Below are 13,162 nucleotides of genomic sequence, written 5' to 3'. Positions count from 1 at the left end.
AAAAAAACTAAGCTAAACTAGTAATAAAAAAGCAAGTTTCAACACTTATAAAAGCAATAAGCATAGTTTTTGTGTGATTAAATAAATTATATTATATTCTGCAATTTAGAATCTGAACACTAGATGTCACAGTTTTACCAACATTTTACAGACTGGACCTTTAATAACTTTTATATTCAATGTGTCGTCTCGTATAGTTTAGACATCCTGAGTCTGTAATGTTCAGAGAACATAACGACGTCGTCTTCAACTGGTTCAAGCAGATGTTTTATCAGCATTTTAGGAGTTGTAATGACACGATTTAAAGGGATAGTTCAACATTTTTATCAAATTGGCCCATTGCCATAATCCCTATAGTCATAAGCAGTTTTGAATCATGGATCGTTGTGAATGTGAATGTTGCTGGAAGCGAGCCAGCCTGGTGACCTTTTATGCTTACATACATTTGTTATATATGCAAATTTTGTGAAACTGTGCTTACATAATTATATCTACGTATGCTAACCTGTGCAATAACACCTGCACACACACCTGTAACACACACACCTGTCCTGTGTGGTCAGACGATCCGGAGTCGTCCCGATCCGTCCCAGAATGCACTGCTGCAGCCGAGACGTTCATGGAGGTGAGGCTGAGAGACCTGCTGCTGGACATCGAGGACCGCATCCACCAGGGAACGCTGGGAACGCTCAAGGTACACACACACACACAGTAACACACACACACACACACACACACCCACCAGCAGTAGCAGTGTTGCCGCTGGCTTTCTTTTTCCTTTTTGGGTGCAGCCCTATAAGTGATTTATGTTTTCTTTTTCAGGTTTGAAAATGCCATATCCTATACCCTGTACCATTTAATTTTATTTATTTAATGACATTTATGTCAAAGTTACAGGAGCGTGATAATACATAGCAGCCGATAAAATCTGTTGTTCAATATCTCATGACTGATGAAAAATTTGCCGTGTTGTGCAGTAGAATTTAGATGCATTGCAATGCATCGTAGAGTAGAATCGAATCGTTACCTGCTGAATCGTAATCGAATTGAATCGTGAGGGCAGTGCCAATGCACACAGACACACCCACACACACACACAGCAGTGAGCTGAGCGTCTCCTCCTCCAGGTGATGGACCGACAGCTGTGGCGCTCGGCGCTGGAGGCGGGAAACTACGAGCAGCTGAGTGACGTCAGAGAGAACGGAGGGATGAACGGACGAGTGGAGGCCATGGAGGTGGAGACCAACCACAACCAGAACCAGAGACCAAGAGACAAAGACAGGTAACGATGATCCATCCTAGAAAACATGGAACAGAGTAGACCAGTTTTCCATCCTGGGAAAGCTGGAGTCGTCCTGGGAATTAATAGAGACACTGTGTGACATCATATTTTCCAACAAGTGTCCAGTGGGAAAACTAGAGACTTTGGGTTGATGAGTGTTCCACTGTTGGACGACATGTTTGTGTTGTTCTGTGATAATTAGTCATCATTTCTGAGCATGTAGAGATTGATTACATTTGTGTGTGTGTGTCTCTCCAGGCTCCAGGAGCTGAAGGCTGAGTCCGGAGCGTCGGGCGCCAGCGGCTGTGTGACGCCGCAGGTCGTCAGCGGCGCCGTACGGATCCTGGCTCAGGCTCTGACTCACATCGAGCAAGGCATCGAGAGACGCTTCCTCAAAGCTCCTCTGGGTGAGTCGCTGCTCTGAACCGGTTGGATCGACATATTGCTCAAGTAACAAAATTAAAAGTGCCTCTTTATTTAAAAAAAATAGTGCAGTTAAAGATGCTGCCTATTAGATTCAAAGGAAATGGAGGCCGACAGCAGCAGATTGGTTTCATTTTTTTATTTTTTTAAATCGATTTTGGGACATTTTATATCGATTCTGAATCGTATTAAATGAGAATTGCGATTCTTATGCAGGGCTCCAGACTAACTTTTTTGACTAGGAGCACTGCGGCCCCTAATTTAAAATTTTAGGAGCGCAAACAGAATATTTTGGGGCGCACACCGAAATCGACTTGCAAAGTAAATTTTCACATTTCCTCTAATTTTCACTGTATCACTGATAAATAGTGCATAGATGCAGAAATGCGGTCTGTGTGTCTCCTGCTGTTTCACACGGAGCTCTGCTGTGGAAAGACGTCTCCTCTGAGATGTACACAGTAGCCAATCACAGTGGTCATTAAAAAAAATCGGCAAATTTACTGGTCGCACATGCGCGAGTAGATGAAAAATTTACTCGCATTGTAACAATTTAGTAATAGTTAGACCATTTAGTCGCAGTCTGGAGCCCTGTTATGTGAATCGATTTTTTGACACACCCCTAAGTTTTATGTTTGTGCTGTTTTTGAGCTCCGGTTTGATCCGGTTTGATCCACACGCTGCTGCTCACATGACTAACATGTCAGTCGCCCCCTCCCCTTCTCACACAGGTGAGGACGACTCAAAGAAAGATGTGAAGACCAAGAAGAGCAAGAAGAAGGACGAGGACCAGGCCAGTGATGGTGAGTGTTTCCAGACCGGTGGGGGGGCGGGGCTACAGGGTGTGGTGGATGGGGCTTCTGAGGGGGCGGGGCTACAGGGCTGGGGGGGCGGGGCTACAGCTGTGACCATGTGATTTTAACCTCTGACCTCTGTGCTCTGTCCACCAGATGGCAGCGACAGCGGCCGCGTCACTAAGACGGTGTTGGAGCGGTGGAGAGAGTCTCTGCAGTCCTGCTCCAGTCTGTCTCAGGTCAGTACAACACCTCTGATTGGCCGTCAGGTTCATTCATTTATTTTTTTATTTTATTTTTATTTGGGACATGTTAATTGAATCAAGACTTCATCACACACAATTTCAGTTCCACAATAGAAGCAACATGAGCGAAAGGGAAACGGGAGAAGCATAAAGCTCATCAACTCCCGCTCCGATTACCATCCAGAATACATTAACTTCATCACAGTTTTTCTTTCTTAAAGGGACAACGAGGAGTTTTGTAAAAGCAAAGTGTCTCCACACTACATTTATGAGCCTCCGCACCGTGAAATTCTTTGCAAGACAGACTCATGTTTTCATTCATCAAGAATTAAAGTCAGAGGTTGGAAGACGATCACATACCGTCGTAGTTCCCACCATAAACGGAGATTCGGCGGCGTTATTCTCATGACTCGCCACGAAACCGAAAGTAAAGAAACGCTGGTCGGCTCGCCCAGCATTTCCACCACCACTAATAATAACAAAATAACCATAGAGACAAAACCATAGATTTATCTACAATGGACCATTAACAAGTGGTAACGGAGATTCATCCACATTAATATCAGACTTTTTATAACCAAATAGAAACTCCTTGTTGTCCCTTTAACATACGTGATACAACAGACTCCAGACAGCCAGTCCAGAATAACCTTAAACCCCTTTCTCTGGGTTTAAATCCATTTATAATTGTCTAGAATAGAGTTTCCTATTTCTTTTTTTAAAAGCCCACAAGTTTCTTGATTTTTTTTAACGTCATCATCTAGTTTGTTCCACTGTTTGACACCAGTGACTGAGATAGAAAAGGATTTTAGCCGAGTTCTCACTCTCTTCTGCCTTTGTTTTTATATGTATATGACTATATAGAGAGATAAAGATTAGTAATCATATTATAAATGAATAATGATGAATAAATCTATCTATATATAAATATATATAAGAATAAATCCAGTTAAATAACTCATAAATTAATTTATTGTATAGACTATAATGACTAGATAACTTGATAGATAATTTATGAATAAGGGGTGGGAGTAAATAAGTTTTACTTCTTCCCACTCCTTTTTGGATATGAAAGAAAGAAAAAAATCAAATTATCTTTATTTTCAATTTATTTTATTTTATTTTTTTGTTCATATGTTGTCTTTGCAAAGTTTTTATTTGTTATGTCTGTCCATTTCTGTATTATGTTTTATTTCTTTTAACATGTCCGAAATAAACTTAAACTAAAACTAAACTAAACATGTTTCCTCTCAGATTGTGTCACTTCTCTGTCTATGAAAAAACCTTGTAAGTTATGCGGAAGGTCTCTGTTTGCGGCCTTGTACGTGATCTGCAGAGTTTTGTAGTTGATGAAGTCGTAGTTGATGAATCATGTGGGTCAGTGTGAGTGAAGCAGCTGATTGGACCTCTGTCCTCTGACCTCTCTCCGTCCTCAGGTGTTTGTCCACCTGTCCACGCTGGAGCGCAGCGTCCTCTGGTCCCGCTCCGTCCTCAACGCTCGCTGCCGCATCTGCAGACGTAAAGGAGACGCCGACAACATGCTGCTGTGTGACGGCTGCGACCGCGGACACCACACACACTGTCTCAGGCCCCGCCTCAAGGTACCGACATATATTAACATAATAACATAATATACTGTCATAAAGGAGCAAAGAAACCAGAAATATTCACATTTAAGAAGCTGGAATCAGAGGATTTGGACTTAGTTCAACATTTAGTCAAACTGGCCCATCACCATAATCGCTATAGTCATAGCAGTAGGTTCGTTACCTTTAATTGTCGGTGCAAGCTGTTTTTAGAACGGTGGAGCAGAGCTGTGAGCTGCTCAGAGCTATGCTACGGAGGCTCATTATGGGATTTCTTGGTTTCCCTCATCAAACTCATCAAATACACAATCCAACAACTCCACAACGCTCTGGTGGACAAGTTGTGAGCTGCACATTCACCACACTATGAGATAATAACACAACGTTACCAGACAGAGTTGTTTTAGAGGGAAATTCATGCAAAACCACTGATGCACGTTGCCTTCAGGGACAGTTTTTCATCATCAGTCTCTGTATTTCCCTCTAAAACAACTCTGTGTGGTAACGTTGTGTTATTATCTCATAGCGTGGTGAATGTGCAGCTCACAACTTGTCCACCAGAGCGTTGTGGAGTTGTTGGATTGTGTATTTGATGAGTTAGTTTGATGAGGGAAACCAAGAAATCCCATAATGAGCCTCTGTAGCGTAGCTCTGAGCAGCTCACGGCTCTGCTCCGCCGTTCTAAAAATAGCTTGCACCGACAATTAAAGGTAACGAACCTACTGCTATGACTATAGGGATTATGGCAATGGGCCAGTTTGACAAAATATTGAACTATCCCTTTAAATAACTACCCAAACTGATTATTAGATCATCAGAATAGTTGACGATTAATTTAATAATCAATTATTGTTTCATTAATGGATGAATTGTTGCAGCTTTAGACATAAGTTGTGTTGTTTCTCTCAGTCGGTTCCCGAGGGCGACTGGTTCTGTCCAGACTGTCGACCCAAACAGAGATCGAGTCGCGTCCCGTCACGCCAGCGCTCCTCCATCGACGAGGAGGAGGAGCAGGAGGAGGACGACGACGAGGAGGAAGAGGAGGAGGAGGAGGAGTCTGAGGAGGAAGAGGAGGAGACGGAGGAAGAGGAGGAGTCGGAGGAGGAGCAGGAAGAGGAGGAGGTGGTGGTGAGGTGAGTGTGGAGACATTCAGATCAGTCACGAGTCAGAGATCAGAGTTAACAGCTCAACTCAACTCAACTTTATTTATAAAGCCCTTTAAAACAACCACAGCTGAAACAAAGTGCTGTACATAATAACAACTGCTGCTCCTCTGCTCCTGCAGCACCAAGAGGAGCCAGGCCCCGCCCCCGAAGGCCCGCAGCCAGCAGGCCACACCCAAAAACACAACCGCAGCAGGGAAAACCTCATCTGCCTCCAAGTCAGTATCTGTTCAGCTCTGAACGCTGTTGCACAAAATTAAGACGGGATTTTCATGTTCTCCTGTGTGAATCCAACTAGGACTCGGTTTAAGGCCTTTACACCGGGGACGTGACGGATAAACCGGTGGTTCTCAAACTGTTTTACATCTAGGACCCTGAACCGACACAAATTAGACCACGGACCCTCATTGGACAAAATATTGAAGCAAATCTTGTACCCCTTTCCCACTGGCCAAAAAACCAGTTTAAACCCGCTAACAATCGGCTTTTGGTGGCAGTGGGAAAGGCGCACCGAGCGTCAAACGACTCGGCAAGCGACGCGGGTTAAAATCTCCTTTAATCGGCTCGGCTCTGCTCGGCTTGCAGTGGGAACGCCAGAACCGCGTCAACCCGCTAATTTACGTGATGACACTGAACGTTACGTGACGCTACGTCATCGCGCCGGTCGCGTCTCATATCACGTACCAAAACAAAGCTCTGCTCCGCTCTGCTCTCATCCGAGACTGGGATCAAAACATCAAACAACACTGACCAAAAACGATAGAAAAAAAGAAAAGAAAAGAAGCGACAGTCTGTTTAACTGGCGTGTTGTGTGGACGTCCGTCATCCGGCCGCAGCAGACTCTCTGTCCTCCGCGGTCCTGGTGCTCCAGGTCAGCCAGCCAGAGAGTCTGCCTCGGCGGACGGACACTCCGCGGCGGGCGGCTGTGGCATGACTGTGTGTGTCTTGCACCGCGGATGAGAGCGGGGCGACTGGTTTATGCTCTGTCTGATCCCTCAGCGGGGGGTCAGACTCGGCTCATTCTGGTCAATGGGAAAGGGGCCAAATGCCGATTGTTAGCGGGTCGACCCGCGTTTAAAAAAAGCAGAGCGTTTTTAAGATTTCCATTCTGGAGGGTGGTTTCACTTTTTTGAATTTTGAAGCCCCGAAAACACCGCCGCCGTCTAAACGAAAGGCACATCCCATTAAATATTTTGCCGTTTTCATCCGCGAGCGTTGTGGTGTCAACAGGGCCTTAGACAGGATTCACACAGGAGGATTAGTCAAACCTGGATATCTTAATTCTACTTCTGTGCAACAGCCCCCCAGCTCTCAGTTATGTCAGGTGCCACTTTGCTGATTCCGTTGTTTCTCCATCAGGTCGTCAGGTAAAAAGGCCACGCCTCCTCCATCGAAGGCGGCTGCAGCGTCGTCGAGCAGCAAAGCTCCGCCCCGCTCCGGGAGTCGGAGCAGCGCCCGACTGAGCCTCGAGATCCTGGCGCCGAACGGGAACGCCAAGACGTCACCGGGTCAGAGCGAGTCCCGCAAGAGAGCAACGACAGGTAAGCAACCAATCAGCACGCAGCAAACATCACCAACACAAGGAACCAATCCTGTCGACCCGTGGGCGCAGGGGGCGGAGCTAAACACGCCTGACAGACAGACTGAGAGGAGGAATCAGGTGTAAACACACATTAATGTTACCTAGAGCACTGGAAGAGAGAGTAACGACACCACCACTGACTCCCGTGGTAAGGGTTTAAGGGTTTAAGGGTTTTAAGGGTTTAAGGGTTTAAGGGTTTAAGGGTTTTGCTCCCCGAGTGGCAGGATATGGGTGTTGCAAAAGCGCCCAGAAAACCCATTCACTCCAATGTATGTGTGTTGCCCACTTGCTGCTAAATTGATGAAAACGGCCGTGTTTTTGTTTTTAGGTGTCTTGGTCATATCAAATTATACTTAGAATTTGTTTATTACAAAATGTAGATTGAAACATTAATGTAGACAACTGTGTTTTTTTACTCACCTATGTGTTAATGTTTATCTGTAAAGGATCCTCAATGATGCTATTAACGTGGGTGATCTATAAATGTCCTTAAATGATTGAAAACACCACACTGCTCATTCACCAACAATGCAGAGATGTCAGTTCTAATAAACCCATATTCCTCCACCAGGAGGCGCTGCCATTGGACCAATACTGTCCTTACTCTCTTTTCCAGTGCTCTAATGTTTCCTGTCTCCTCCCACAGAAGCCCCGCCCCCTCCCAAACCCTCCAGACCCGTCCTCCCCCCGGCCGCCGCCTCCTCCTCCTCCTCCAGCCGCCGCTCCTCTGGGAGGAACCACGGCGTCCACGAGCTGTCGGCCTGCGAGCAGCTGACGGTGGAGCTGGTCCGACACGAGGACAGCTGGCCCTTCATGAAGCTGGTGTCCAGGACACAGGTACACACTCACTCACACACATACACACAACTTTTATTTTGAAAGGACAGACGCATACATACAAGTCCTTTATTTTGAAAGGACAGATTTCAGATTTATTTATTTTTGTAAAAATGGGAACAGTACATATTGATGGACATTGACGTGTAAATATGTGGGATTGTAGCCAAGTGGCTCATTTCCATCCCCAGTCCCATTGGCAGGTTGATGTTAGACATAAAAAACAATGAGGATAAAAAGTACAAGAGGCAGAACTAGGACAATAAAACACCTTGACATCTTACACAAAACATATATGAAGGACATAAACCAGCAGTTAACTGACCATAGAGGGTTAAAAGAGTGGGTAAGGGGACCAAAAGATTACTGAGAGGTTATAAAGTGCTACAGTGCTAGTTAAAGTGCTATGTGCTAAAGTGCTGTTTGCTAAAGTGACGCACACATACGAGTCCTTTATTTTGAAAGGAGAGGCACACACATACGAGTCCTTTATTTTGAAAGGACAGACGCACACCAACGAGCTAACGTGTTCTTCTTAGTTGTAGTCGTCTCCTTCAGCCTCATGTCTCACTACAGCTGCTCTGTCGTCAATAAACGCACATGGAGACGGTGCTGCAGCCCAACTACACAGCTGCAACGTGATTGGCTGTTTGCCCGTCACTCACAGCGTCCAGGGATGAGTCACTGTCCCACATCCTTAAAGGACAATTACCGTTTCTTTTACAATCTGGACCTTATTTCTATCATAAAATCCGATCATTTCCTCACCCAGATAACTTTGGTGTCATTACCAGTCGTTGTGATGAAATTAGCTCCAGCCGAGAGCCGCGTAATAAATGAATAAATGATGAGGCTAGAAATAAGGTCCAGATTGTAAAAAACAGTAATTATCCTTTAAAGTTTTACACTGTTGACTTGTATCATCAGAACAGACGCGTCCTGAGGATGTGAAGCATCGAATAATCGAATCGTAACCGAACTGAATCAAGATGCAGACCACCACTGACACTGTCTCTGTTTACCTGTGCAGGTGCCCGACTACTATGACATCATCAAGAAGCCGATCGCCCTCAGCACCATCAGAGAGAAAGTCAACAACTGTGAATATCAGACGGCAGGTGAGAACAACACGGGTTCTAACTGATCACGGATCAGTTTCTGGATGCTGCGTTCACATGAACACAGAGAAACCATTCATATCCCTGTTTACAGGATCAATACCAGTGTCATAACTCTGTGAAACTTTGTCCGTCTATAGCTACAGTGGTGGAGAAACGTTTTCAGAGTTTTCACCCTAAAGATTTTACATAATTCTCTGCTCATGTGGATCAGGATGCGTCGTTTCTTGCTGAAGAACCCGTTTGATTGGTTCAATAACAATACATAAGAAATGTCGAGTATTGGTTCATTTTGGTTCCAGTGATCTACTAATGAATGTTGTGCTTTTTATTAAAAGACACAGTTTTTGTCTCTGTGCTTGGTGTCTATATAAATCCAGCACATTTGAAAGTTCTTCAGAGACAAAAATGTCTAAAACAAGGAACCTAAGGCAGGAAACAGCCTGAAGATCCAGATCCTCAGCCTGTGTTGGTTCTGAGTGGACACGCCCCTCTGAGTTGGTTCTGAGTGGACACGCCCCCCTCTGAGTAGACACGCCCCTCTGTGTTGGTTCTGAGTAGACACGCCCCTCTGAGTAGACACGCCCCTCTGTGTTGGTTCTGAGTAGACACGCCCCTCTGAGTAGACACGCCCCTCTGTGTTGGTTCTGAGTAGACACGCCCCTCTGAGTAGACACGCCCCTCTGTGTTGGTTCTGAGTAGACACGCCCCTCTGAGTAGACACGCCCCTCTGTGTTGGTTCTGAGTAGACACGCCCCTCTGAGTAGACACGCCCCTCTGTGTTGGTTCTGAGTAGACACGCCCCTCTGAGTAGACACGCCCCTCTGAGTAGACACGCCCCTCTGAGTTGGTTCTGAGTGGACACGCCCCTCTGAGTAGACACGCCCCTCTGAGTTGGTTCTGAGTGGACACGCCCCCCTCTGAGTTGGTTCTGAGTAGACACGCCCCTCTGAGTGGACACGCCCCTCTGTGTTGGTTCTGAGTAGACACGCCCCTCTGAGTAGACACGCCCCTCTGAGTAGACACGCCCCTCTGAGTTGGTTCTGAGTGGACACGCCCCTCTGAGTAGACACGCCCCTCTGTGTTGGTTCTGAGTAGACACGCCCCTCTGAGTAGACACGCCCCTCTGTGTTGGTTCTGAGTAGACACGCCCCTCTGTGTTGGTTCTGAGTGGACACGCCCCTCTGAGTAGACATGCCCCCCTCTGAGTTGGTCCTGAGTGGACACGCCCCCCTCTGAGTTGATTCTGAGTAGACACGCCCCTCTGTGTTGGTTCTGAGTGAACAAGCCCCTCTGAGTTGGTTCTGAGTGGACACGCCCCTCTGTGTTGGTTCTGAGTAGACACGCCCCTCTGAGTTGGTTCTCAGTGGACACGCCCCTCTGTGTTGGTTCTGAGTAGACACGCCCCTCTGTGTTGGTTCTGAGTAGACACGCCCCTCTGTGTTGGTTCTGAGTAGACACGCCCCTCTGTGTTGGTTCTGAGTGGACACGCCCTTTTTGTTGGTTCTGAGTAGACACGCCCCTCTGTGTTGGTTCTGAGTAGACACGCCCCTCTGAGTTGGTTCTGAGTGGACACGCCCCTCTGTGTTGGTTCTGAGTAGACACGCCCCTCTGTGTTGGTTCTGAGTAGACACGCCCCTCTGAGTAGACACGGCCTTTTTGTTGGTTCTGAGTAGACACGCCCCTCTGAGTAGACACACCCTTTTTGTTGGTTCTGAGTAGACACGCCCCTCTGTGTTGGTTCTGAGTAGACACACCCCCCTGAGTAGACACGCCCCTTTTTTGTTGGTTCTGAGTAGACACGCCCCTCTGAGTTGGTTCTGAGTGGACACGCCCCTCTGAGTTGACACGCCCCTTTTTTGTTGGTTCTGAGTGGACACGCCCCTCTGAGTTGGTTCTGAGTGGACACGCCCCTCTGAGTAGACACGCCCCTTTTTTGTTGGTTCTGAGTGGACACGCCCCTTTTTTGTTGGTTCTGAGTGGACACGCCCCTCTGTGTTGGTTCTGAGTAGACACGCCCCTCTGTGTTGGTTCTGAGTGGACACGCCCCTTTTTTGTTGGTTCTGAGTAGACACGCCCCTCTGTGTTGGTTCTGAGTGGACACGCCCCTCTGAGTAGACACGCCCCTTTTTGTTGGTTCTGAGTAGACACGCCCCTTTTTTGTTGGTTCTGAGTAGACACGCCCCTTTTTGTTGGTTCTGAGTAGACACGCCCCTTTTTGTTGGTTCTGAGTAGACACGCCCCTTTGAGTAGACACGCCCCTCTGTGTTGGTTCTGAGTAGACACGCCCCTCTGTGTTGGTTCTGAGTAGACACGCCCCTCTGTGTTGGTTCTGAGTAGACACGCCCCTCTGAGTGGACACGCCCCTCTGAGTAGACACGCCCCTCTGAGTGGACACGCCCCTCTGCGTTGGTTCTGAGTGGACACGCCCCTTTTTTGTTGGTTCTAAGTGGACACGCCCCTCTGAGTAGACACGCCCCTTTTTTGTTGGGTCTAAGTGGACACGCCCCTCTATTTGACATACCGTATTTAAAGGGATACACCACCTTTTTTTTTTCCGTGTCTTGCCTCACTCCCGAGTCCATGACCAGCAGATAGACACCATCCTTTCCACTGTGCGTGCAGTAACAAGGGAGATACGCATCGCTAATTAGCTTAGCTCAAACGTTGACGGTTGTGTTGTTGTTGTTGTGATTGTTGACTGTTGTTGTTGTGTGTCTCTAGGTGAGTTTGTGTCGGACGTGGACCAGATGTTCTCCAACTGCCTCCAGTACAACCCCCGCCACACTAACGAGGCCAAGGCCGGCCTGCGCCTGCAGCACTTCTTCCACTCGGAGCTCGCCCGGCTCGGCCTATCAGAGAGCAGCGCCGCCGCTCCCGCCGCCAAGCGCACCCGCCACTGAGCCGCCGCCGCTGACCTCACCGCCGTCCTGTCTTCTAATTGGTCCAAGGGGGCGGAGGGGCAGAGAGGGGGGGCGGGGTGTAGATGATTAGATAGTTTCCCTTCACTCCTTCGCCCTTTAAAGGAACAAGACGTTAAATTAACGTTAAACCACTTAAAGTTACTCGTTGTGTTTGAGGCTCCGCCCCCACAGAAACAGAAACCACTGAAGAAGCCTCAGCTCCGCGCCGGCGACCACACGGTGGCGTCCCGCCGGAGTTTTGCTCAGGGACAATTATTGATCTGGTGCTGCGGTCGCTATGGAAACCCCGCGCCGCCAAACCTAAACCTCAAAGAGAAACGTGACGTCCAAGGTGAATAATAAAATGTAATGGGTCCAGTTGCGTCACATTCACTGTCGTGGGATTTCACACGTTCATCAGATTCATTTGATTAATTCTCAGTTTCCTAATTAATTTTTCCTGAAGGTGAAAGTTTGTTTGAAAAGATTTTTTTTTTTTTTTTCAATTCAAAAACTGTCACAGTTTTTATAGTTTTGGCAGCAGCAGCAGCGATCGCCATGACGACGGCCACTCTATTAGGAAAACACTGTGTAGAGCTGTTTCTAATATTGTGAGCGGCTCAGGTCGTCGAGGAGAACGACGAGGATTAAAAGAACAGTTCAACATTTCTGAGACATCAGTTCTGCAGGTTATTGATCCAGAAACTCATTAGGAGACTTGATTAGTTTAGTTTAGGGAGGGGGAGGGGGAGGGGGGGGCACACAGACAAAAAAAGAGTCTAGAAATGTGTGACTGTTCCTTTAAGAGGCGGAGCTGCTGCTGACTCTGTGGATTTGTAGTTTTTCTGTTGTGACTACTGCTCTGACTTCCTGCTTTAGACTGTTGTTGTCGACTGTTGTTCTCCAGTCGGTGTGTGTGTGACTGTGTGTGACTGTGTGTGTGGACCCCCTCCCTCTGTGTATTTATTTAGTTAAAGTCAGTTCTTTGTCTTTATTTATGACTGATAGACCCCCCCACCCCCCCAATCCCACCTCCTCCTCTCTAACCTGTTTGTTGTTCTGATGTAAAAATAAATTGACTTTTTATAACCAGCTGCTGCCTCATCGCCTCATTCACACCGGATCGACAGTGAAGGAATAACAGCGTTCCCGTTTCCCCGGTTACAACGCCGTTACCGTTACTGACGATAAAATGTAAATGTAATAAAAAATAAAGTCCTGTCACTAAATAA

At 47.0% G+C, this 13,162-nt stretch overlaps 1 protein-coding gene across 1 annotated transcript in view; it reads left to right on the top strand.

The window, feature by feature from the left end:
- baz1a (bromodomain adjacent to zinc finger domain, 1A) overlaps positions 1–12,490 on the top strand; it is a 24,808-nt gene extending 12,318 nt beyond the window's left edge. Inside the window, exons 12-23 of the mRNA XM_083998493.1 lie at positions 564–694; positions 1,128–1,282; positions 1,541–1,689; positions 2,434–2,505; positions 2,653–2,735; positions 4,178–4,342; positions 5,237–5,460; positions 5,613–5,708; positions 6,850–7,031; positions 7,719–7,909; positions 8,940–9,027; positions 11,752–12,490. Of these exons, the coding sequence (XP_083854619.1) occupies positions 564–694; positions 1,128–1,282; positions 1,541–1,689; positions 2,434–2,505; positions 2,653–2,735; positions 4,178–4,342; positions 5,237–5,460; positions 5,613–5,708; positions 6,850–7,031; positions 7,719–7,909; positions 8,940–9,027; positions 11,752–11,930 (1,715 nt within the window). The 3' untranslated portion in view covers positions 11,931–12,490. The remainder of the gene's footprint in view (positions 1–563; positions 695–1,127; positions 1,283–1,540; positions 1,690–2,433; positions 2,506–2,652; positions 2,736–4,177; positions 4,343–5,236; positions 5,461–5,612; positions 5,709–6,849; positions 7,032–7,718; positions 7,910–8,939; positions 9,028–11,751) is intronic.
- The last annotated feature ends 672 nt before the right edge of the window (positions 12,491–13,162 follow it).

Source organism: Trachurus trachurus, assembly GCF_905171665.1.
Source record: "Trachurus trachurus genome assembly, chromosome: 22".
NCBI classification, from domain to species: domain Eukaryota; kingdom Metazoa; phylum Chordata; class Actinopteri; order Carangiformes; family Carangidae; genus Trachurus; species Trachurus trachurus.
This window is presented reverse-complemented; position numbering and strand designations above follow the sequence as displayed.